Raw genomic sequence first — 26,831 nt, 5'->3', positions numbered from 1 at the left:
CATTTGTTCATTTTATTCTTCCAAAAGTCAGCTTTCTTCCAAACACAAACAAAATCACGTTTTCTAATCATTGGGAACACGAATATCAAGCGTCAACAAAGCTTATGATGACAGAAGGTTAAGAATCTGATGATGACTGTGAAGAAAATAAAAGGATGAACTTGAGTGACCAGCATACAGTTATTTCTTTTAGTGGAATAATTCTGACCTTCCTAGAAAGACTGTTTGGTCAGTAAATGTAGATGACAATGATTTTGATAATCCACTGTTTTGAACTTTAATGAATTCGAGAAATAAGCAACATACACTCAAACTTTTTTCCCTCTTTTGTTCTTGGCAGCTTTAACTTTTGCAAGCCTTTTTATTTTCCCACTTTCATAGTCAGAACCAGAGTCCACAGGTTTATATTCATCAGAATCATCGTTCAGAAAACTGTCATTTAAATCATAACTATCAACTTCACCACTATTTCTGGAATTTTTTGTTTTCTTATCTAAAATATTAGAAAATAATATATTATTTACAAATTGATCACTTTACTGGGAATACAATTGAACTTGATATTATTTTTGAATTTTCCCTTTCACTACACAGTAAAACATTATTTCATCCCCCCCAGTCAAGTTTATTACCCTCTATGCAATAGTAAATTTGCTAATCAAGTAACGCTCTGATGTCATTAACAATGAAACTCCCACCGTAGCATGATAATATTAGACATGCAGGGAAATGTTTTATTTTGACAAGGCTGAACTGGATTGGGTAACTTCACTGTTTTACTGGTGAGATTGTCATTTTAGAAGAATGAAGAAACGAAAAAATGGTCAACAATTTTTAGGGTTAAAGGACTGGAGCTAGGGTTGAAATTTCAACTATCAAAATATCAACAAACAGGCAAATACTTTGTTCAAATGCAATTTTCCCCCGTCATACCTTGAAAAGCAATTTTCTATTAGTAAATAAGTCTTATTTTTACAAAATTTGAATTTAATTGTCATTTTATCAAAGTCCCAATTCATTTATAATCGCTATAATGATAATATAAATTATCTATACCACGGATTTTTAAACTGTGGTTTGCAGATCAATGGGTGAGGATGCAAAACACTACTTGCAATTAACTTTGCAATGACTAACTTTTTTTGCCTTTATTTAAATATTTCCCTGAGAAAAAGTGGCAGATTTTGTTAACATATAAAAAGCAACTTTCGGAATTATTTTCCCAGTCCTAATTTTGGCAGCAATTGGATTTGAGATCTATTTAATAAGTGAGTTACTAATGATAAAAATTTATTTAAACTTGAAGATATTCTTCTGGAATTCATGTGATCAGCAGGGCTGCCACTGAGTTCCACTTCTAAAAATAGTTGCTTTTGTAGCCTGTAATCAGGGGGGTCGGGGAGGGGGGCACCTACGAGGCAAGGAGGGCAATTGCTCCCCACTTTGTCTGAAAACTCTTGAAGCTGTCATGTATACCTTATTGCTTCTATTTTATCTTCATCTTACCTTATACATTGTACAGAAAATAAGAAAAATTTTCAAAGCATTAGGGCTGGGCGACATCGCAAAAAACCGGTGTTCATCCTACATCATTAAACCGGTTTAGAATTTTTCTAAGTCGATGCATCAATACCACACCGACTACAAATTCAAGCACTGAGGGATGGACATCGATATACCATCCTTGCCGTTTTGATCTCTTAATTGTCTCAAAATGCTGACAGAAGCAGAGACGCCCGGTGAGAGGTCACTGTGACCTACCAAAGATGTTCCTAGTCGACACTTTTTCTGAAAATTCGGTAAATTTGGAGACTGCATGCGAAGTTATTATTATATTTCTATTAATGACGTTTAATGCTTCTTCTCATTAGATACGTTTGTATTCATTCTCATATTTTATCATTTGGTAAAATTCGGGTATCACTTGGCAAAATCGTCCCCTTCCAAACATTCAAGTTTGGGGTATCTTTGTGTGGAAGTATATAAGCAAACAAACACCTTCACTTTTTCCAAAACTTGAAGAAAATGCAATTCTTTTAAAGCTTTTAACAGAAAATATATTGATGAACAAAGTTTATCATATAATCACTTGCCAAAATGAATAAAGAAAGAAAAAAAAAGCAATGCTTAAACCACAAAACAGCAACAAAAATTGCATACAATAATATTGGTGCTTCAAGTTGCCCTTTTTTAATAGCAAGAAGCTAAGATTGCTTCCATAAGTTCACATCTTTTGCATTGAAAAAATAGCTTCATTGTAAAAGGTTATGAATTTCCACTATCACAATTTCAAGGAGTTAGATCTGCCATTTTTTTTTTTTTTTTTTTGGTGGTAACTGAGTAGATAAAATTAATAATAGTTAAATAGAGATAAATATTAAATAAAATAAAGATAAACAAAATAAAGATAAATATTAAATAAAATGATCCAAAGGAGAATATTTTTCCTAATAGTTTTGAAAACTATAAAAAAAAATGAAACTGAAAATAGAACCAAACACTATGTATGCATTAGAAAATGAGATTCAAATACCTTCATGACCCATTTTATAAAAAAAGCCATGAATAAGAATAACTAAGTCATAATGAAAAGATTTTGCACGTAATGGCATGAAATACCTTGAAACGTTTAATTCTGCTTAGAGTGGTTAAATTGAGAATTGTAATAGATATTTACAATTAGGAATAATAAAAGCATAAAAAAAATCAACTAAAAATTGCATTCTTACCAGCTTGCTTTGCAGCTTCTCTTTGTGGGCGGACTTTTTTCGTATGTTTAAAATCCTTTTTGTGTTGAGGATTTTTTCTAAAAATTACATTAAAAAATAGAAAAAATTAAACACATCAAATAAATTCTTATTTTTATATGCATAAACATAATAATAATTTTCTATTTATGGATGACAGTCCAGTTTTCATCCTAAGGCCCTGCTCAATACCTTCTTTTCAGCTGATTACCACATTTCCTAATTTGCATTCCCTATTCCTGTGAGCAGCCAGTTGAGCTTTAGTGAGTTGTAATAATCAAATTAACCATCTATATATGATTTTAGAGTGTAAATATAGTTAAATAGCACAAAAGTCATTAAAAAAATTGAAAATACAGTCGAACCCCGATTTAACGAACCTCTATTTAACAAATTTCGCGATCTAACGAATTTTTCTTTTTTCCTAACAAAAATAAAGGCAAAACTCCCTATTTACCGAATAATAAACCCAGAATTAACAAAATATTTTAACAGCCGAACTTTTTTTTTTGTTAATTTGAGTTAGAAAATATTGGATTGTTTTCCAAACGTTATATCCATATTGTCCAAAATAGAAAAAGACTTTTCTAGGAATCAATCAGCAATTTTAACGGGCGAGGGAGCAACCAAGGAATATTGATTTTGATGCAGAAAAGCGATAGTGAGACTCACATTAAAACTTACTTTTTCAAATGCTTTATATGGCCTGGAAACTAAAAACATCTCATGCAGCAGGCTGCAAATGACACAGTATTTTTTTCTCTCCATAAAGTCAAAAGAGAACTATTTCCGGTCAAGTATCAAGGAAATTGTCAAACATCAAACATGATTACTTAGTTAGTAGTTTAAAATATCAAATTCACTAGTGTGTAATAAGTCGTGAAATGCTGAATAAAAAGTTTCTAATTCAGTTTCCCTTTCTAATTATGGATATTTTTGCGCAGTTGCTTATTAGGGGTTTTAGATAAGGTATGTGCAGTTTTTAAAAAAAAAATTTTCACACCCCGATATTACAAATAACCCCGATTTCACTTACAAAAGTTTCGGTCCTGACGAATTCATTAAAAATCGATGAATTTGTTAAATCGGGATCCGACTGTATTAAAAGCATTTTACTGTAAACAAATTCATTAGGTAAAACTATTTCATACAGGGTGTTCCGGTTTAACCTGAAAGACCTCTATTTTTGCAACTGTTAGTCCTAGATGTATATTTTCAAATGCAAAAATGTTCAAAATCAGAAGCAGAGTTAAGACATTGAAATTTTGAAGCAAAAATAAAAATGAGGCAAAAAATACAAAATTTAACTTTTTATACAGATTCAAGGTCCTCTAACTTATATTTACGGAAATAATCTCCATTAAAAACTAATTCCAACACAAAAAGTGTAACATTAGTATGACCAATATTCACTGAGAGATAAAATGCAGCGTTTTGTGACTTACACCAATTTACATTCGTTTCAATAACGTTTTTTGTGGAAAATAGAGCGGTTAACAAGGGTTTAAAATTATATGTGCATAGAGTGTGGGTTTTCAAATTGTTTTGAGGTTTTGTAGTGTGTTTTTGCATATAATGGCATACCATTTGCATTCACTTTCGAATAGCAATGAAAAATACATATGCTTTGTTTTTTTACTTTGACAACCAGTCATTCTTCTGATTGAGTGATAAGTTTCAATCTTATCTTCTGTATTGTCGCTTAAAACTTTGAACTCAAATATCTCCTTGAGTTTTGGTCACACAGCTGTCAACTTTTTTGTGTTTGTAATATTTTTCAATGGAGCTTATCCTACAAAATATAAATTAGGGGACCCAGGGCCTGTGTTATTTTTTGACTTATTTTTATTTTTGCCTCAAACTTTCAATATCTTAACTCTGCATCTGATTTTGAACATTTTTGCAATTGGAAGTATGCATCTAGGGACTAACGGTTGCAAAAATAAAGGCCTTGCAGGTTTCACTGGAACATCCAGTATATATTATTTCAAATGGTCGTTCTTTTACAGTTAATGAAAATGATTCCAACACTTAGCGTTAAAACTGGTTATACTTGTTGATTTTCTACTAATAGCTGTTTAGTGGGCAATGAATTAATACACGAAAAAGAGATTTACCCTAAAGCAAGAAGTGGGAAGAGCTGAGAAAAGCATTTAATATTTCAAGAACAACAGCACATTTTGGTCGAGTTTTGTGAATTTTAAGGGATACCTAAACTATTTAACAAATTTAAGAGGAATGCAAAACCTGTTTGTTTATAACAGGAAAAAGAAACTTTTGAATGGGATACACAATTGAATTTCAATACAGTGAAACTTCTCTGTAGTGACCGCTCTCCATTCCTGGGAAAAGTGGTCAGTAATGAAAGTTGGTCACTCTCAGATGTCATTTTCAAACTTGCAAAAACAATAATAGCACCCATAGAAATTATTAGCTTACGGTATATTGCTTAAGGACAGTATTATAAAAATACATTTAGACAGAGAAACTAAAATTTTTTTTTCTCAAATTTTAAACACAAAATATGCTTTTTTTTTTTAAATTTTGAAACTAATTGGTTTTACAATATGAGAAGAGATTTGTCTCCTTCATGTGCACTGCTTTTTTTTTTGAAAGAACTTATGTTTCTAATTGATCTTTCAGGCGCAAAAATTAATTATTGGAATCATCAGTGCAATTCGAGTGCACATGGGTTTATCTATTTTTCAACTGTTCAAATGTGCTAAAAATAGATTCTGACCACTAAAATCTGCCAGGAATACCTTCGTGAAATTTCCAGAAACCTTTAAGAAAATGGAAAATTACTGTTCTCATCAGCCTCCCATAATGACCAACGCACCCTTGACCTGCTGCAAGATATATTCTTCAAAAAGTGTAACTTTTCTGTCATATGCCTTTTACAGTAAAACCTTTAAAAAACAATTCATTTAACAATGTTTTTTAATTTCATCAAAAATATATCTACACTATATAACCAAAAGTATTGGGACACTTTCAAAAATTCACATTTTTACGGAGCAATTGGTCTTTTATTTCTCGAGAAATAAAAGACCAATAGCTCTGTAATTTTTTTCACATAAAAAGTGTACTCTAGCTGTCATTTTCCAATAACAATTAAGTCTGCTATTCATTTAGGAGACCAGCAACAAAATGAGGAAACAAAAAAAAAGGTTTTTGATAATTTATCATTGTAAATAAATGGGAATCAGTTATAAATTTCAGAAATTACTTAAAAATCTATCAAATAAGTATTTTTATATTTTCGTGAAAGTATCTCTTATACCCACAAAAATATAAGCCTTTCTTTCAAAAATGCAAATTTTTTTTTTTTTTAAGGTTTTCGGCTCATATCACGCAGAGTTTTTTGTTAAACGTTACTAAATGTTCAGAATATTTGACATCATATTAGAGAAACATAATAATAAAATTTGAAGTTAAAATATTGAAAATTTAATGGAATATGAATGATTAACGCAATTAATTTTTCACTGCGCATGCACGAAAGATAGCAATTTATAACGTTAATAATCCAAAGTTCAGATATATCCTTTAACTCATAAAAAAATTCCACCTCAATATCTTTAAAACTAAAGAAGTTATCAGTGATCTAATGAGCCGAATTTCCATAATTCTTGGATAGGCGACAAATGGTAAGGGGTCGTTTGCAAACTGGCCACACTTTCCTGCTATCGTTGCAGAGTGATTCATGGTAAGAATGGATTATTTGCAAACAATCCCTCACAATGCGTCGTATAGCCAAGAATTATTAAAATTTAACTCATTAAATTGCTGATAACTTTTTAGATTTTAAAGATATCAAGTTGAAATTTTTTTATAAGATGTGGGATATATCTGGGCTTTGATTGCACAGTGAAAAATTAATTGCTTTAAACGTTCATATTTCATTAAATTTTCAATATTTTAACATCAAATTTTGTTATAATGTTTCTCTAATATGCTGTCAAATATTCTGAAAGTTTAGTAACGTTTGATGGAAAATTCTGCGTGATATAAGCCGAAAACCTTCAAAAAAATTTTGCATTCTTGAAAGAAAGGCTTATATCTCCATGGGTATAAGAGATACTTTCAAGAATAGATAAAAATTAATTCTAGATAGGTTTTTAACTTATTTATGAAATTTATTGCTATTCCCAGCTATTTACAATGAAAAATAATCAAAAACCTCTGCTTGTTTCCTCACTTAGTTGCTTGTCCCCTAAATAAATAGTAGACTTAAATTTTGTTGGAAAATGGCGGCTGGAGTACACCTTTTATGTGAAAAAACTTACAGAGCAATTAGTCTTATTTCTCGAGAAATCCGTAAAAATGTGAATTTTGAAAAGTGTCCCAATACTTTTGGTCATATAGTGTATTTAAATCTGACAACAAGTTTTTAAAAATAATTTTTATTTTAATATATTTTTGGTTCACAACATGTGAATTCTCACCTCCGTGGCATATCACACACCTGGTGTGACTGTTTATGTTGCTGAATATCTTGTTTAATTAAAATTGTATACTTATTTATTTTCCTTTCACAAGTGTACCAAATACTATTTTTTTAAGTATATTTAATTGCTTAATATTGTGTTTTAGTTCGTTTTAGTAGGAAAAGTTATGTTACACAATGAATTCTCACCTCTGTTACCTAAACACAAACGCCATTTCTCATTAACATGTGGCAGTAATGATATCACATTTTATTTTCCTTGATACAAGGCAGCTCTCTTGTTAATTTTTAGCCATAAATAAGTTGCGAGATTTTTGTGGAAGAACAAGAAAATAGATTTTGTTTTGAAAACTAAGTGTGGTTATTGTGACTTCTCACCTCTGTGAACTTGAATTTTAGCAATGTAAATTAATGTAAAAAAAGTAGTGAACATGTTTTCATATGTCTAACATGTGCAGATTGTAGCAACGAAGAAAAAAAAATATTTCCCTGAAAAATGTATCCAGTAGATACTATATTAATGGAAAATTCCTCACCTCCATGACAGATCTTATCAATGTCATTACTTCTGAGGTGAACATAAATGATGGTGGGGAAATACATCAAACTTAAGCGTTCTACCAAAATCATAAATTGCCAGTATATTCTCAAATTTACTGAATACTATTTTTAACACACATTTGAACTAAAAAGGATTAACAACTAATTAAGCCATACTTTAACAGGGGTAGAAGTGACCGACTTGTCACATATAGGACATTTTCCCCAAAAAATATAGGACATATTATATGAATAATTTTGCTACAAAAAAAGAAATACATATCATATATTATATAGTTATTCTTATCAATGATTTCGTTTAAAAAAAAAATTCAAACAAAATTATAACTTACATCTGAAATGACTTTCCTGTAGTTGAAAGAAATATTTTTGAAAAAAAAAGTGTACTTTACAGACTAAATAACTAAACAAAATTTAAACAAAGATAAATTTTTATTTTTTCTATCCCACTTCTGACCCAAGTACTAATTCTACTGCTCTTTGATTTTATATCTAAACTGAACATTTTACCACTTGTATTAAGAGCAAACAGAGTTTGAGAAGGATTCTTCTGATGTTTTTCAGAATTTTCTTTATGCTTAAATGTTTTAGCATGCAGCCTCAATTGCGAAATTCCACTATTGCTTATGGGCACTGAACAGTTGCAAAAATGGCAAAAAAGCAGTAAAATCATCTTTTCCTTTAGTGCACCATGCACCAAAATTTGTACAATTAATGTCCTCCTGACTCAACCACTCCACACGAAATTTTGTCGAGTGATGCAATTTCGCCATTATAATTCCACTTATTACCACGAACTACGTTTTAACATCATAAGGAACTAACATTCCACGATCCCAAAATTCAAAAGATTGCAAAAAGAAGATTAGAACATTCCGATCAGAAAATGCACTGAACACAAAATATATCAATATACCAACGAAAACCATGATGAAAAAAAAAAACAAATGGCTGTTGCCCTCCCCCCTCCCCCCACCAAACGCAAAATTCTAAAACCAACTTCAGATTTACAGGGGGCAGAGAAAGTTCCCACAATTTTATTAGATATTTCAATAGGCTGTAACTAACACAAAATTCAACAAATCAACAAGTTAAAGCAATAAAAACTCTTTATTGAAACAATACTAATAACATTAAACAAAAAAAATATAACAATTGTTCAAAATTGGCTCCTTGGGCTTCAATACATTTACGGAGCCGCAGTCTGAAATTGCCGACGATGCTCGCGCACGCATCCACCGTTATCTCATTCCAGGCACGCCTCAGAGCCGTTTTGGGCTTGTCGACCGTGGCGTATCCTTTTCCCGAGATTTTTTCCTCCGATTGACCACACTGAATAATCAATCGGATTGAGGTTCTGTGAGTTAGGGGGCCAAACATCCGTATCCCAAAAACCTGGAAACAGATCTTCGCAGATGGCAATCGTCGATCGGGCCGATTGCGCAGGAGCCCAGTCTTGCTGGAGTACGAATCCATCTTGGCCAAAGTGTTCTGTTGCCCATGGCCTCAGTACATCGCATAGAACCCGCTGCTGATAGCTCGCAGCATTAATTTTGAAGTTTCTGTCAATGAAAACAAGCGGCGTCTTCCCAGTGGCACAAATGCCAGCCCATACTATTACGGAGCCTGGAAAGTGACTGTGTCCAATGATTTTTGCAGCAGCGGTCTTCTTCTGACCCTACTTAAGCAGTTGGCGATCATTTTGATGGTTATGTGTGGGTTCGATAGTGAAGATCTTCTCATCGGTAAAGAGAACCTTCGAAAGGCGAGCACCAGCGGTCAAGCGAAGCATCCGTCGAGCTTTCATCAATATTTTCCACTTCATTGTGTCATTGAGGAAGTGGAGGCGATTGATCTTGTAAGACCAAAGTCCCAACTTGTTTTTCACAATGGTGCGGACGCTTTTTTCGCTGATCTCCAGTTCTTTGGCCATCTTTCGCATTGAGCGCTCTGGATTGCGACGGATGCGCCAGCGGAATAAATCACCAACATATGATTTTAACGCTAAAAAAACATTTTAAACAAAATTGTGGGAACTTTCTCCGCACCCTGTAGTTCTCGAAACTCCACCCACCATAGAGTGAGTGACGTCCACATTGCTGTAGCAAATGAGTGTAGGTGCCTGTCGTAGGATTTAATCAGTTGAGTTTTTTAATTTGAAATTCGTTTGGGCACATATTTTCAACGAAAAATCCGATGTCAGAAAGTTTATTTACTGTTCCTTTTAAAAGATATATTGGGTAAAAAATAGGAATATAGGAAATATAGGACATTTTTGAAAAATATAGGAAATATAGGACTACATCGACCCCTGCTTTAATTAAGAGAGCTTAATATTAGAATACCACTATTCATTTAAAAAGCTCATTGTTTGCACAATTAACAAAATTACTACTTCGATATTAAATTGGCCTAGATTTTTAAACATTAAAAGTTTTTTTCTTTTTGTTTAATTTCCATGAACAAGGCATTTTTTATTTTTTTTTATTTATGAGTCAGGCATGAAAGTGCCAGCTGACAAAAAAAGCTGAACTTTTCGCGAACACTAAAAATATCACACCGAACGCACATACTATAAAAAATGAGCATACAGACATCAATAAATACATTTATAAAATTACTTGTGTACATATAAATCCAATAAGACAAAAAAAAAATGCTTACTTTTATTACCAGAAATATTCCTCAATTAGAACAAAGTCTTTGGGTTTGAGAACCATCGATTAATGATTATTTCATAATTTATGTAAAGAAAAATTTGCTAAACATCTTGAATGTATTACAGTCATAAAACACACTAAGTTTCCATATGAATTTTTCCCTTATGTTGTAGAAAGAAAATCTTTAGAATAAAAACACTTAATGAAGACAAAAATTCTTGAATACGAAAAACAACCAATAAATAATGATGGAAGAGATAAATGATAATTGTGAAAATTTAAAAAATTAGGGACAATTTTTTGTTTTCTGCACAGTTCGCATTTTGCTTTGCCGCTAACATCGATCTTTTGTATGCAGTCTTCAGAGTAATTTCATATTCCTCATCTTTTACTTTTATTTTTAATTTAATCTCCAACGAAGAAAATTTAAATTTATTCTTCTCACCACCATCTATTTCACGCGCTTTATGCTTTTCATTAACTGTTAAGATATTCATGATGATGGATAAAGGCACATGCTCGTTACAGCTTCACTTTATGAACGAAAACGAATAATTAATCCCACGTGCATGTGCACCAACACAAGCTAAGCAATCACAACATCGCACTGAAAGTACAAGTTACAGTTATTTATTTGAATGGACGCTTTTGCTAGACTGCTATCACCTTCGAGACTTTGCCGACCTCTGCCGGTAGCTACCGGTCGGTTGATCACATGACAGCTAATGACGTCAGCGCATGCTAGAGCAATACAGCGACGTTATTCAACCGACCGGTAGCCACCGGTCTATAAACGAACGCAAGCCTTCTTCCCCTTTTGAAAATGCGCGACGGGAGAAGATTGTCATTGGACCGCAGGAAAGTAACCCCACCTTTGCTCTGTACGTGAGCCGCTCTTATCGCTAGGAGATTTACCGCGGTGGCATCCGCGATACACGGAAGTTAGAGATTGTCTTACGTCGCAACCCCCCCCCCCCATTTCCACTCACGAGTTCTCGACGGATCTCGATCGATCTCAGAAACAGCGCGGAGAGCTTTCGAAAAAGCGGAATTCCGCGAAAACGCGGAAAACTTTCATGCCTGATGAGTAAAATAATTGGAACTTAGCTGGGGCATTGTTTATGGTTATTTCTAGTAGGTAACTTTCATGTAAGAATTTTTAAAAAAAAGAAAGAAAAGGTTTTGAAATTGAAAAATATTTGCATTCAAAAGTTACATTTTCTGGAAAATGACCCATATGTGTGTCACCTATGTGTAAGCTTCACAAAGGTGAGATAACTAATCCCTCCTTTTTGTAACATTTTTTGGATACTAAACAGAGAGAACATTGAGTATGAAAAGAATCCATTTGAAACCCCAAAATACATTTTACACCCTTCTTTACACTTTCTTGGTCCTAGCCAACAAAACAATGTAAGCCACAATGTCTTTCTTTCATTCTCTCTTTTTTTTTCACCAAAAATTCCATCTTTTGTTGGTGTTGAGTTTTGTGAATTTGCTGGTTGCTGTGAGAGGTTTCAATGGTCTCTCTCCTAGAGGATTCTTATCAAAAAGTAGCGAGTATGGAAATTCAGTGCCTTAAAAAATTGGTCGTTAATGGAGGTAGTTGCTGTATAGAGGTGGTTGTTCATAGAAGTTTCGTTGTATACTAAAAAAAACCCCAAAAATGCATTAATCAGTTAAAAAAATAAACAGAATATAAGAAAATTGACTAACCTAAAACAATTTGCTCCATAAGGACATTCTTTTTTATTGCTTTCAACTTCACTACCACTGTTAGCATCACTTTTGTCATTTTTATCATTCTTCTCATTTTTCTCAGTTGCTTCCGGTTCTGATACATTGTCAGAATCTCCTGGATGACTAAATTGCCCCACATGATTTGGATTTCTCCTGAAAATATGTCCGAGCAAAATGAGTTTTTTTCTAAAAATGTGCAAAAGTATTTAGAAACGTATTTAGAAACTATAACAACGTACTTAAAGATTTATAATTTTTTTATTAAAATTGAAAGAGCTTCCTACTTATCCTAATGTTATGAAGAAATACAACCGATTGAAACAAGACTGTTGCAAGTTTTACTTTAATAAATAAAATGAAAATTGCATCATTTCGAGGGTTGCCATTTAACTGCTTCACCTTAGCTTACAAAGACACTAGCATCCTCATAAATCTAGGTCCTGTTTGGAAAGAATGGGCCCCAAAAGTTTTTACAAAAATGTCAAAATTGTTGGATGGAAATACCATACCCATACTTTGCTAATTTATATTCCTACTTTTCAATTTTGCCACATTTGTTAGACACACCTGACATGAAAAATGTCAATATTTTGAAAAATTTTGATTGTAATTGATACTGCCATTTCACAAAACTTAAAGAATTAAAAAAAAAAAAAAAACAAGTAAATACAGAAATATTAGTAGCACTTAAAAATTATTTGAACATTTACAAATGATGTATATTTTCTGTTGTTACATAACATTCAAACCGTTTTGTGTCAGGGATATGCACTGCATTAAAAAAACACAACTTTTTTTTTCCAAAGCATCATTTGTAGCTACAAAATACATTGTTAACAAAAAAAAAAACTTTTTATTTTTTTCCCAAAATTTAATTTTTTGGAGTATAAGTTGAATTTCTGTAGAAGATCTATCAATGAATTGTATGAAAAGGAAAAAATTAAAATAAGTAAAAACTACTGAGAAATAGAAGTTTTGAAGAGATAACTTTGCATACATAGCCGTCTCAGAGCAACTGCAGGATATCTTATTAGTATTCCTTCCTAGGTTTAGATGTAAAGAAAATAAATTTAAAATTACTTAGGGGAAATTTTCCTGTTTTCAGTCATTAAACAGATAAGCATCAGTTTTGCAATCTCCACTATTTTCTTGGACTTACATTTTTGTAAATATAGCCAGCTACCAGAGTTCCCACTCTCATTCAAGAAAAAAATTCAGACTTTTTCAGAAAATTCATCTATCATAAATTTATATATTTTAGACATGGAAAAGCACATGATAAATTTAACCCAAACATGTTCTCAGTGAACTTTAAAATGTAGGATGATTTTCTTGCTTACTACTTCAGCGTAGAACTGGAAAAATAATCTAATTTCTTGATTCTGGAAAAGTTGTACAAATTTCACACAGCTAAAGAATTTACTTTTATGTGGTTCTGCTTTAGCCCTGGGTTAAGGGTGGTAACCTATTGCTGATTAATGCTTATCCTTAGTAAGAAAACACTAGGGAGAAAATGCCTAAATGGGGCCATTTACAAATATTTTCTATTCTAGTAATTGTTTAATGCTCAACATCTAAATTGTTTATTCAGTTAAGTGCTTCAATTCATTTATATTTAGTTTTTCTGGTTTGAAACACTATATTTTTAACAAATATTTTGATAATTTTTACTTGCACTTGGAAAATAAGGGTTAAAAATTTTAGCACTGTCGTAAAAATGGAGAAAACAGACTTTCCAACTTCTGGGAAGAGAAATTAAAATCAATGAAATTTTTATGTCAACACCATTAACTTGTTTGTTTAAAATAAGTTCTATTCAATTTAAAAAATTTAAATTAAGATTGCAAAAACATCAGACTGATACAGGGTGGCGACAGGAACTGTGAAAAAAAGTTCCCTGACTTTTCCCTGATTAAGTTCACCAAATTTCCCTGATTTACGTTACCAATGATAATGGTTTTCTTTCTTTGCTCTACTTGAAATCCATTGTATGTTTGTATAAAACGCAGTATTTTAAACGTTTTAAGTTGTGTAAAGTTGGTGAACTAAAGGTATATTTTAAAAAGATGCTAATATTTTTATTTAAATGGTTAAAAAAATATATCAAGTCAATTTTTTTGGGGGGAAAAAACCTACAAAATAGTATATTAAATTTTTCTGCGTGGAAAGATTATAGAGAATTAAAAAAAAAAAAAAAAAACTTAACTTAAGATACCACTTAGCATAAGAATTTTAAGAAACTATTAAAATCACTCTTAAAAACGTGTGTGCATTTATGATAGAACTAAAAAGTAATTGAAATTATTTTGAACTAAATTTTCAAACAGTATAATAATTGTTGCAAGAATAACAAGTAATAGTGAAAGAATAGAAGTAATGTAGTTATTCTTATAGAACTAATTGACATATTTATGCAAAAGATGAAACCATTTGACATCCATTCATAAGGAGCATTTCTCTAATCAAGAATAGATTTTAATGAATGAATACAGCATTTTAACAATAAAAAAATAAAGATATTTACTTAAGTACACAAGTTAACTTTATTTCAAATGATTTCAGTATGTAATGAAAAAAAAATCTTACATTGCTTTTGTAACAAACAACTTTGAAAGTCAAGGGAAAAATAAAAGAAATAAAAAAGCAATTATTTAATTTCAAAATATATCAAAGAAGAAACAACTTGGTTATAAAATAAAAGAATCACTTAAGTCCGAAGAAAAGAAAACCTTTATAATCTGCAATGACGACAAATAATATAACGACAAAAAATAAAGTTTTTTTTATTGAAAGTTCAATTTTATCAATCAAATTAAAAATGCGAAGAAGTAATAACTTTTAAGCTTTTATAGTATTAATTCAAAAACCAAAGATTTCTTCTTGAAATTGTGATTACAGTATGCTAATTACTTCGAGACAATGGAATAAAGGCAAAGGAGCTAAGGCATTAAAGAAGGCTTCCTCTTTGCCTGTATGGTTGTTTATTTTACGTAACATTGAAAGCGTAAAAGGAAATTTCAAGCTAGGTAAAATAAACAACCTAACAGACACAGAAGCAATCTTAGGAAGTTCATCCTGTGGGGAATAAGTAAGATTCAATACTTTGACGTTGAGGAAAAAAGATGCACAAATATGCGGCAGTGTATAATCACACCTCAGTAATTTTACTTTTTTTTGAGCAGATAATTGGCAGAAAATGCGTAGGGAATTAAAGTATTTAATTTTGTAAAGCAAAAAGAAAAATTTTTTTTTCTTCATAAAATCAATTTTCCCTGATTTTTTATTATTTTTTCAAAATTCCCTGATATTTCCCTGATTAATAAAGTTCCCTGACTTTTCCCTGATTTGTCGCCACACTGCGATACTTTAATTTGATTGAAATGGGTTGATAGGGCTAAAATTTATTAATTAAATTAACTGGTATGATTCTCAAAGTTTTCAGTAAAAAGAACCTTGAATTTAAGAAACTCTAAACTTTTCTTGACTTTTGCATGATTTTACTATTGAGACTCTGGCATTTCAATATTCTATCAATATTTTATACACCTTTTGTCCTTTAGACAATAAATTTCATTTTCTAAAATCATAATAAATTGAAGTTAAACATTGGACCGAAACTTTTTGAGTGGGTGTGGCAAATTGGGGAGCACGCAGATGCAAGTCTTCTTCCACAGAATATGAAATACAAAACGAATTAAAAATAATGGTAAACATAAAATTAATGACCTCCAAATAGTAGAATCACATATAAAAGAAAAGTAGTTGAGTTTTACAGAAAGATGCAATCAGATTTCAATATGCGAAAAAAAATCGGGACCAGAGCGCAAAAAATGGTAAAATGTGTGAATTTTATATATATTCTGTAAAATTCGGCAAGTGTGGAAAAGGATTAGTTTTCTTATACTTGAGGGCATTTCATGGACCCATAAGAAAACTAAGTATGCCTCTAATTTTAAATTAAAATTCAATAAGTTTTCAAGGACTTTGGGGTTTACATTAAAAAAAAATGTCTATTATACATATTTGAAAGGCTCATGTTTGAAGTTTATCCAAGCATGGTTTAATGACTTATTTTGACCTCATCCAACATTCAGCGCATCTTCATTTGTCACATGAACATAGAAAAAGGCTACTTGAATCACTAAGAAACTTATACATAAGCACACATATTTAAAAATATGAATCAACTATGCATAAATTATAATTACCTATAACATTTTTTGCCATATACACAAGGGATTTTCTCTCCCTTTGCACTTTCTGAGGCAGGCTCCTCAGCCTCTTCTGCCTCATCTTCAGATAATACTTCACTGGCACTCAGTTTAGTTTTCCTTCTCCTTCCTTTTGGTCCCTATAAAATAAGAAAGCAAACTGATTAGAATTTCAGAACGTCAAGTGCACCTTTTCCGACATTCTAAATTATTTTGGACTTAACATTGTTCGGAATGCAGGAAATTTATTTTAATAGGATATTTGCTATTTTGCAGCAGATATCTACTTATTTTTCGTCTGCACTGTATGTGCTTATATAATTGACCTCAAGCTACATAATTGCATTATTATTCCTGTTTGACATTTGTTGAAATTTAATTGGAACAGCACTGCTATGTTCGTGTTGCTACAATGAAATTGTTTTTTTTTCAGTGTTTTTTCATACATGTGATGTGTCGTCAATAAAGTGTTAGTCTAAATAATTGCAGTTTTGGATTCTTGACACCTTCTGTCAAGTTAGAGCTACTTTGTTACATACTGATACCATTTTATATGAACTTTCATTTGAAATTAAACAACATTAAACCATAATGCTGCAATTTATACCCAGGACAGTGCGTTCACAAAACACTGTCCCATGCTTTATTTAAATGAGAGAATTGCAATTTAATTAGTACTGCCTATAGAACTGCTTTGAACCACTGATGATGAAATGAAAACTCAATTTCAGAAGTACAATGACTATGCTTAGAGTACAATGAAATGCTTGAATTAAACAATTTCTTGGATTAACACTGCTCAAAAAAGCTGGACTCAAGAGTAATCAATGCAGTATGGTATACCAATACATACACGAACTCATCAGATATTGAAGCAGATAAAGCACTACACATACAAGGGTCGATCGAAAAGTAAGGTTCTAATCAATTTTACAAATATACAGCATTGTCTATTCTCATTTAAATTTACATCATTGGAAAGAAAAAACGTTTTCTATTTTTACACATAATCACCATCTTTTTCTGCGCATTATTGTCAACGGTGCCCTATCTTCTGTTTTGAGTATCACAGAAGTCCACTAGCAACCCATTTAAGAAGCATTTTATGCCTTGTTTGACTTTGTCCTCGCTCTGGAAACGTCAGCCATTCAAGTGTTCATTAAACTTAGGAAACAAGTGGCAATCACTTGACTCAAGATCCGGACTGCAATCAAGAACAGAGTAGTTTGTTGACTGTCATGTCCCCCTCTGGAGGTGGAATTCTGTGACACTCGATACAGAAGTTAAGGCACCGTTGACAATAATACATAGAAAAAGATGGCGATTATGTATAAAAATAGAGACGTTTTTTCTTAGCAACTATGTAAATTTCAATGAGAATAGACAGTGCTGTATATTTGTAAAATTGATGGGAACCTTACTTTTCGATCGACCCTCGTACATATCACATTTGAAAATAATTGGATATTTTTGGAGCAGAAAAATTTATTTACAGATCGCAAAAGAAAAAAACAGAAAATATAGTGATGGTGCATGATTTTTGAACCAAAAGAGAAAATGATTTCTGGCATATTCATAATTAAGGCCATTAAATTTTTGAAGAAAGTAATGCAAAACAAACTTATAATCGTGTCATATCTAGTACATTTATTAACACCACACAAACACAAGCTGTAGTTTCTTAAATACATCGATTTTTCAGAATGTTGAATTCTTTTAGCAGCATGAATCTATACTGGAAAAGTCTATGTATAAGAAATTTTTGCATGGCTTACACAACGTTTTGTAGATTGGACTAGCAAAAGTAAAATTCGGCTTTAAAAAATTCAATTTAAATTCCAAAAAAATCAATCAAATTAAAAGTGCTTAGAATTTTTATGCAAATATTTTAAGTTTTAAAACAAGCAAAAAAAGAAAGAAAAAAAAAACTAAATCAATAACACTACACAACAAAAAAGAACTTTTCTCTGCATCCTTGTTTTAAATAGTCAATTCTTAAATTTTTGGTCGAAAAAAACCGAATCTGTTAGTGAATTTTTTTAATTGGCTTTTGTTTTCAAGATACAAAAACACACTGGAGAAAGATGCACAATAACTTTACATTGCCTTGAAGGGAAAGTTAAAAAGAAAAAAAAATCCTGTGCAATTAATGTTATTATATGGAGGGGGGGTCCCGTTTCATTAAGCAATGATTATTTTTCCCACAGAAGAGGTTGCTTTTGGCCTATTGCTATAAACACTTCATTTTTGATTTCTTCTTGTATGTCAAAGAAGGATCATTTTTAGTAATATTTTGGCAGCATTTGGGGAGCATTAACTCAGTCCAATGAAACTGAATGTCTGTGTTTCATTGTAAAGATATCTTAGTGAAACCTTTCCTCATGAGCATCGCTCCACAGTTATTAAGCAAAATATCCTTTAGGAAGTGAACAAAATAGAATTTTAGAGACGTAAATGTCATCAATGGTCAGAGAACTTCCGCAGGGATTTCTTGACCAACTGTTTTTAGCTCTTGTCTTTTCTGCTACTTGGAAATACTTGTAATACACTCTTAAAAGCTTCATAGGAGTTTTTCTCTTCCCCTTTAAATTTTTAAACCAAAACAGTGATCTTCGTAACTGCTCTTATTTGAAGGATCTTTAAAAATTCTCTCGCTTTTTAAATATCTTCGAAATTTTGTTCTAAAGTATTAGAAAGCCATCTTTGTTCACAGCTTTGAAGTTTTTTATTATTAACAGCAGAATGAGCATGGGTGAAAGCAGAAATGGGCGCATATACTAGAGGCTCATTTTGAGTCTTTCTCTTCGCAGAATTTAAATTACTTGGGTTTTATGAAATGAGATTTTTATCCTAACCAGGGGTAGAGGTTTAGAAGACAGTAAGTCCCATAGGAGGTGCTCCTATCTGCCAGAAAAAAAGAGCATTAGTAGATTTCACTATCACAGTTTGCTCAGTTTTTTGAAAACCAGAGTTAATCTCAACTTGTTATGGTGCTTTCATGTTTAGCGAGGCAAAATACTTAGGAAATAGCTATTTTTGTGTTCGGTGGTGTAATTGTAAGCATAAAGAGCTTGACTTCTTAAAAGTAAGTGTATTGCTCAAATAAGTGTCGAGATCGATAAATAATTATCAAACAAATATTTTTAAGAACCATAAAAATTTTTCATTTTTAATGAGCTACCTACCATGACAAAATAAAATTTCAAAGGCTTTAAATTACCATCAAAGCCTTGTGTGACACAATGGCAGATAAGTGGAAAAGTTGCATGGTTATACATAAGAACATAAATATATGTGCTAAGATTGCTTTGTCTCTGTGTTGAAAATGTAAGAGTTACAGTAGTATTTCATTATTACTATGTTTTCTTTTTGGAATTTATTTACGGTAACTGATGAACCCTCGCAAAGACTAATAATGTGACTAGTAATGGAGTATTAAGATTCAGTAGCGAACATTTTCCTTCAATACTTTCATGAAAATACTACTTACATGGGGATATTTTTGAGCATTATTAACCCATTAAGCACCGCTATATGAACCACCTTAAAAATATTTAAGTTTTCATAAGTTTTGATGTTCAATACACATCTCTAATCATATGTAGCTGAAATTTCGCAAAAAAATTTATTAGGTTAGGAGATATGGTATGGTCTCAAAATGGGAGACTTGGTGTTGAATGGGGATAACATATATATTCCTGCCACTATGTTGATACTTGAATAATTTCTAGCTAAATCCAATTAGAAAGCCCTAAAATAATTTTTATGTAATTAATACAGCTAGTTATTGGTACTTTAAGAACATATTCAACATATTCAAGCTTTAAAATGTAGAACTTTTAAGTTTTCATGAGACCCAAAAATATAAACTTTGGGTCCCTTGCAACAAAAGCTATTGAGACCAGCCCCAGAGGCTAGCAGCAGTGATTGGAAAAACTACATTTTTTTTGTACTGAACTACAACTACAACTACTTTTTTAAAAATGTAGCAACTACAAACTACTTTTGAAATGTAGTCGCTACTTCGCTACTTTCCAAAAAATAAGTAAATAAAAAGCATACACAATAGGTTGTCCCTCAAAAAATGAAAGTCGATTTTTCAAGTCGCGTACACTCTTGTATTTTTCTTCTTATGTCAAAACAATTGTGAAGAAAAGTTTCATAAAATTTGCACAACGGCAACCCGTGCCGACTTGCACCTGAAAGTGTAAAACAGTACTTCTATGCTGGGCCAAATCGAAAAAAAAAAATTATTTTTAGAAACTCGAAATTTCTGTTGATAAAACATTGCCCCTGTACCCAACGCCCCACGTATATTACAAGAACATTTATTCAAATTAAAAAACATTTGATATGCCACACTTGACCTAAAATTTATAATTTTATTTAAAAACATGATTTTTTTTTCAGTTATCTTTTAAAAAATTACATATAGATTTATATAGAATAGCAAGTTTAAAAATTACTGGTGAACACATTTACAGATCAACAATTACAAACGAATAATATAAAAATAATATATTTTAAATGGAAAATTTAACTCAACCTGAAAAAAATCCATATCTTTGAGTACTATGTGGGAGCCTTAAAAATTGCAGGAAAACAAAAATTTCTATTTAACGCTAATTACCTACTTTTCTACTTTACTGTTTATATTTTTCAGGTTGATAATTTCGTAAAATCTAACATTTCTGAAAATATGTATAAAAAACTTAATTTTTTGAAGAAAATTATAAATGTCAGACCATGTGTGGGATATCTAAATGGTTTTTAATTTGAATAAATGTTTTTGTGTTGCATATATGGAGTATAGGAGCAACGTTTTACCAACAGAAATATCGAGTTTCTAAAAAAACATTCTGTTTTAATTTGGTCTAGCATTACACAAGTGCTGGTTCACTTTTTCAGACATGATCAGCACTTGTTGCCGTTGTTCAAATAATATGATTTTTTTTTTGATGTAAAAGGATTAAATATAAGAGAGTGTGCGACTTGAAAAGTCAACTTTCATTTTTTTGGTGGGGGGGGGAGGGGATCCTAATACACACACACCGTAAGAGGTTTGAACAAAAACAGATTTATAAATTAGCTCATCAGAAGACACCAAGAAAAATGTCCGTTATCATACTCTCATACACTGTAATGCTCATATTTATTGTAAGTCCTCCAGAACAGTTCAATTTCATCCTTTTCTATAACAGTTTCAGTAGCTTCTTTTTATTTGGTGAATACTGTCGAATATTTAAGCCTCGCTAAAATATTTTTGTTTTTCAATCTTTGGTCTGTTCACACAAAATTCACCAAATTTTCAACTCGCGAAATCACTGATATCTTCATTTTCGCAAAAAAAAAAGTGCTTTTTTCAATATAAATATTGGTGAAAAATGAAAATTACGACGGCAAACAAACTAATGGCGTCAAACAGATAGAACGTATGGCGTCAAAATGAAATGCCTCAGGTCAGCTCATATTTTTATGAGTCTTATTTCTCATTGCATCCGCTGATGTACTTGTGTAAAATTTGCGCCAGTCAAATTCGTTTGAACCTTGATTTTTTTTCCAGTTTATTTAAAAGTAGTTTCCAGAAATCGCAACAAACTACTATTTTTTGTAGTTAACTACTCACTACACTACTTTTTTTTTTAAAGTAGTTCGCTACACTAAAAACTACTCAAAAATGTAGCTACTACAGTAGCGTCGCTACTTGTAACGCGCTACTTCACACCAGGGGCGTAGCTAAGGGGGGGGTTTTGGGGACAAAACCCCCCCCCCCCCCCGAAAAGTTAGTCTCAAAAAAAAAAAAGAGAAAAAGAAGAGAGAAGAGAAAGAAAAAAAAAGAAGAAAAGGAAAAAATTCCAAGCGATTACATATATATATATATATATATATATATATATATATATATATATATATATATATATATATATATATATATATATATATATATATATATATATAGAGAGAGAGAGAGAGAGAGAGAGAGAGATAAAAGAAGTAACCCCCCCCCGAAAGTCGGGTCTAGCTACGCCACTGCTTCACACCACTGGCTAGCAGTGTATATTTGCAACGTTAATAAGTATTAGTATGCTAGTTATTTTCAATTTCTTGAGCCGTTGAGTCCCTTAAGGACGTCTCCCCCCTCCCTGCTCTACCCGTACGTCACTCCGAGTCTGGTTTTCATTCTTGTTTCATTACTTCTTCTTATACGTTTTCGTACAAAACGGAACTTTTCCCACACATTTTACAACCTTTTTGGTACTACCTTTGGCTTTTTGCCTTAGGATTTTCATACACAAAAAGAGAAGAGGTACGTTTTTTCTATTAACCACGTCGGGGATCGAGCAACGGTAAATGACAATGACCCGAAGCACTATAAAAAATGGCTCTTATAAAATGGAACTAAGATATTTTTGGGCTCCCTGACGGTGTATTTGTGTCATTATAGGCAAGGGTTTTTTTATAGTTAACATTTCGGTTGCTTCAGAACATGTTTGATGACATGATTTATGCATCATCATAATGTTTCTAGAGATAAACGTCCAGCATGTTTCACATTGAGAAATTATCAACGGTTAAAGTTTCTCCGATTTCATCCAACAAATTACGATAAATTGTAAAAATGTAAATTGAGACAGTTATCGCATTATCTGTGATCTAAGCGATTTCCAAGTTTTTTTTTTCAACTATCCAAACAGAATTTTGCAATTCACAAACAAGTGATCCTGCACTCATCTTCTTGTTTTAAGCTTAAATATATTATTTTAATATTGTTTGAAGCTCGTAGCAAAGTCAAAAATTCTAATGACATTTTTGCTTTAAAGAAAAAAAAAAGTGAAGAAATTTCTCTATTGAAATTCAACCTCCCTTATTGAAAGGGGAGCCCTCAAGGGGGAGGGGAGCATGGCGCTGACTGAGTTACAAAATATTTTTATGGGGGGGGGGGAATAGTTTTAAAGAGAATTTTGATCTCCTTTTACTGGAATCTGTTTTGGTGATCTGTAGAAATTCAGAGAGATGCGTCATCTTCCTTAGGGAGAATTGGCTCCCTTGTTTTTTTAGAACTTTCTTCTAAACGAATGGAATGTCACTTGTTTCGATAAAAGCACCTGCTCTTGTCCTTGAACAACAACAGAATGTTTATATTAGAAAATACAAAGGGGGCTGTGGCTTCAACAGAAAAAAGGGGGAGCGTTCATTCACGCAAAATGGGTGAAGACTACTTCCACTGGGCATGACTTGCTCTGCTAATCATAACACGCCAAGTCTCCCATTTTGGGACTTTAGTAAATAAAGTCCTATAAAACTCCTTTAAATTATTTTTCTTGGCCCCTGTTTATTCTGATTTGAAAAAAGGTCTATTGAGCTTCATATTCCATGTTTCTAATTTCCTACATTCACATAATTTGTGGGGAAATTTATTAAGTTATTTTTAGGGAATTTTTTTCCCGTGTAATGCAAAAACAAGAAATTTTTGCAAAATTTAAATTTTTTTTAAAAAAAGAATTTACATTCCAAACCTTCTTGAAAAAAATATCAATAAAATTTAGTTTTCTATCATGCATTTTAAAAAAATTCAGAAGGATATCTTAATTACTTGATGAAGAAAAAAATCTTAGTTGAAGGTTCCCGAAATGGGAGACTTGGCGCTAAATGGATTAAGAGCATATTTTCTTACTGTCTTTTAACATTTCACGCAAATTTTCAAAAATGAATAAGACTGCTGAAATTAATTTTACAAATTGAAAATGAACTAGTTTTTACTAATCCTGAAAATTATAGATTCAAAGAGAAATACAGACCTTTTTCTTCTTCTGAATGCCCCAATCACTGCCAGATTCACTACCAGAACCAAATTTGTGAGTTGGCTTTTTCGTTCTTTTATGTTCAATTTCCCAGTCACTACCAGAGTCATCACCCCGTCGTGAACCTCGCTTTTTCCGCCTCTGTTTTGGTTCTGACCTGTCACTTTGCCATTCCTCATCATCACTAACAATAAAATCCTCTAAAAATTCGAAGAAAAATACATTTTTATTACATCAATTCAATTCTAAAAAATGAGCTAACACCATTTTAAAAAAAATTATCCTCATACATATAATAGCAAATGATCAAGTAATAGCTCCTGATGTCATCAATAATGAAAATTGGGCCACAGCTGATAATATGTTTTGATAATGTTTAAAATGCAGGGAAAAGCTTTGTTGTGACAAGGCTGAACTGGATGCGGTAACTTAACTGTTTTACTGGTAAGACTCATTTTAGGAGAATGAAGAAACGAAAAAGGGGTTAACAGCTTAACGATATCTACTGGAGTTTAGGGTTAATTCACTGGAGTTAGGGTTAAAATTTCAACCATCAAAATATTACCAAACAGGCAATTGCTTTGTTCAAATGTAGAAACAATTTTCACCCGTCATACCATAACGGGGAATTTTCTAGTATTAATGAGGCAGTGAGAAGCAAAGGGATCTAAGTGGACATTTTCAAGTTTTGAGTAAAACACGTTTAAAGATAACATCCTAGGTAGACTTTCATTGAATTTTCTTTCTAAATCGTGCTGTATAGCAGCAACTACCAGGGCTAATAATGCCATCTCTTGCCCCAAGACAGAGGAGAGGTTCAGCTACCATGTGTACTGCTTATCTCCAAATTTTTAATTTTGCCACTAACATCACTTTGCTTCTCACTGCCTCAAATTAAAAGCTATTTTTACTAATTCTAATGTGTAAATAAGTTAAACAACAATTAATTTTTTGAAGAAAATTTGAGATGGTATGAAAATGACATTATGCAAGCTGTAGCAGTTTCTCAGATTCTTGCTTTTAGTTGAGTTTAAATAGGTGGGTTTACAAAAAATGAATAAAAAAGGCAGCAGCAGAATAGCTCCATTTATTTTATTTATTTTTGATGTTGTTAAAATGGATCTCTCAAAAGCGTTTTGAAAAAACCCTTAACTATTGCCAGAACTATTCATTTACCATATAATTCATTGCCAACATAAGGAACCCTTAATAACTGATTAGTACTGGTTTTAAATTTGCTGAATACCTAGCTATTAGTTTCAAACACTGAACTAAGGTCAAAGCACATGAAATTCATTTAAATATTCAATTTCCTGTATCCTATCAAATGTCATTAATACACACCAAGTGATAGTCCTTGTCTGGTTTGTCGATTGGTGCGTGAGGAAGTTCGACCAGCAACCTGTCTCTGAGAATTGCCTTCACCTCCATCATCAAAGTCAAGCTTCTGAGCTCTTCTACGGCCCTTGGGTTTTGGTTCAGAATCCTCAGTAGCTGAAACACATAATGGAACAAAATGAATATTGTTTACAATAGAACTCAAAGCTCATTTTTGGGTAATTTAAAACAATGTAACTCATGCAATGTTAAACCTTTCAGGTTGAAATAGCACTAAATTAATTAGCAGTCTTGATTAATTCTAGAGAATATCTTTGATATCAAACAATATTAAGATGTAACAAATCATATGTGCAATATCTGTGTATGTGAGTGCAAGAAATCCTATACACCAGGCACAGGCAATTAAAAAAATAACAGTTCTGAACGGTTTCAACTCGGCCTCTTGTCCAGTTTCTGGCAAAATTTGAAAGCTGCTTCTGTCACCACGTCATTTTCCATGAAATTAAAACATCTGTAAAGAGCACTACACACTGCCTCAGTCAAACTCTGCTTGCATCAATTGATGCTATTGACAGATGGGGGGGGGGGAATTATACATGTGCAGGACCACGCCAAGCCTGATCGGCGCCATCGTGCGAATGTCTTTTGGGCGCCATTATGCACTGGTGTTCCAGGAAAATATAGTAAACACCTGAAGTGAAGTTTTGTAGACATATATTAAATGGAAAAAAGTATGTTTGGCATTTAATTTATTCAAAAAATAATGTGAATATTTAGCTTTGGAATATGTTTTTACTTCATAACTCAAAATTATTTTGAGTTCAGCAACTCCTCTGACATGCTAATAATTTGTTTTGGAAAAAGAAAATACATTAACTATCAAAGATAATGATGTTGCCACTTTGAACATCCATCTAATCCCTAAAAGATAAAAATTAAATAATTGATAAAACTTTTATGCCTGTCAAAATATGACAACATAAGCAGTGGCGCAGCTGGGAAATAATTTTAAGGAGGCACATTGAAAATATCTGCTATAAAAAAAAAAGAACTTGGGAGAAAAAAGAACCCCGGGGAAATTTTGAAACTTGTACTTTTAAACACGCAATTTTAGACTGTCTTTGTTGGTGTTATGGCGCGAATGTACAAGGGGCTCTGTGGAAATTTATAGAAGTTGAAGCTTTAAAACGAGATGATAGGTCATATTTACTGACGTTAGGGTAAGGGATGGAACTCTGGAACTCTGAGCGATCTTTTTTTTTTTTGAAAAATAGATTTAAATTAATTCTTTCTCTAAACCAAAAACGCAACTGCAGACA

The 26,831-nt window shown here is 32.0% G+C and overlaps 1 protein-coding gene across 1 annotated transcript in view; it reads right to left on the bottom strand.

Moving 5' to 3' along the window:
- Positions 1 to 254: 254 nt before the first annotated feature.
- Positions 255 to 26,831, bottom strand: part of LOC129221635 (aprataxin and PNK-like factor) — a 59,398-nt gene continuing 32,821 nt past the window's right edge. Inside the window, exons 7-12 of the mRNA XM_054856160.1 lie at positions 25,516 to 25,665; positions 24,169 to 24,371; positions 16,367 to 16,509; positions 12,135 to 12,311; positions 2,730 to 2,806; positions 255 to 493 (exon numbers count right to left, since the gene is read on the bottom strand). Of these exons, the coding sequence (XP_054712135.1) occupies positions 309 to 493; positions 2,730 to 2,806; positions 12,135 to 12,311; positions 16,367 to 16,509; positions 24,169 to 24,371; positions 25,516 to 25,665 (935 nt within the window). The 3' untranslated portion in view covers positions 255 to 308. The remainder of the gene's footprint in view (positions 494 to 2,729; positions 2,807 to 12,134; positions 12,312 to 16,366; positions 16,510 to 24,168; positions 24,372 to 25,515; positions 25,666 to 26,831) is intronic.

Source organism: Uloborus diversus, chromosome 4 (genome assembly GCF_026930045.1).
Source record: "Uloborus diversus isolate 005 chromosome 4, Udiv.v.3.1, whole genome shotgun sequence".
NCBI classification, from domain to species: Eukaryota; Metazoa; Arthropoda; class Arachnida; order Araneae; family Uloboridae; genus Uloborus; species Uloborus diversus.
The sequence above is the reverse complement of the archived record's forward strand: the minus strand, read 5'-3'. Positions and strand labels throughout refer to the sequence as shown.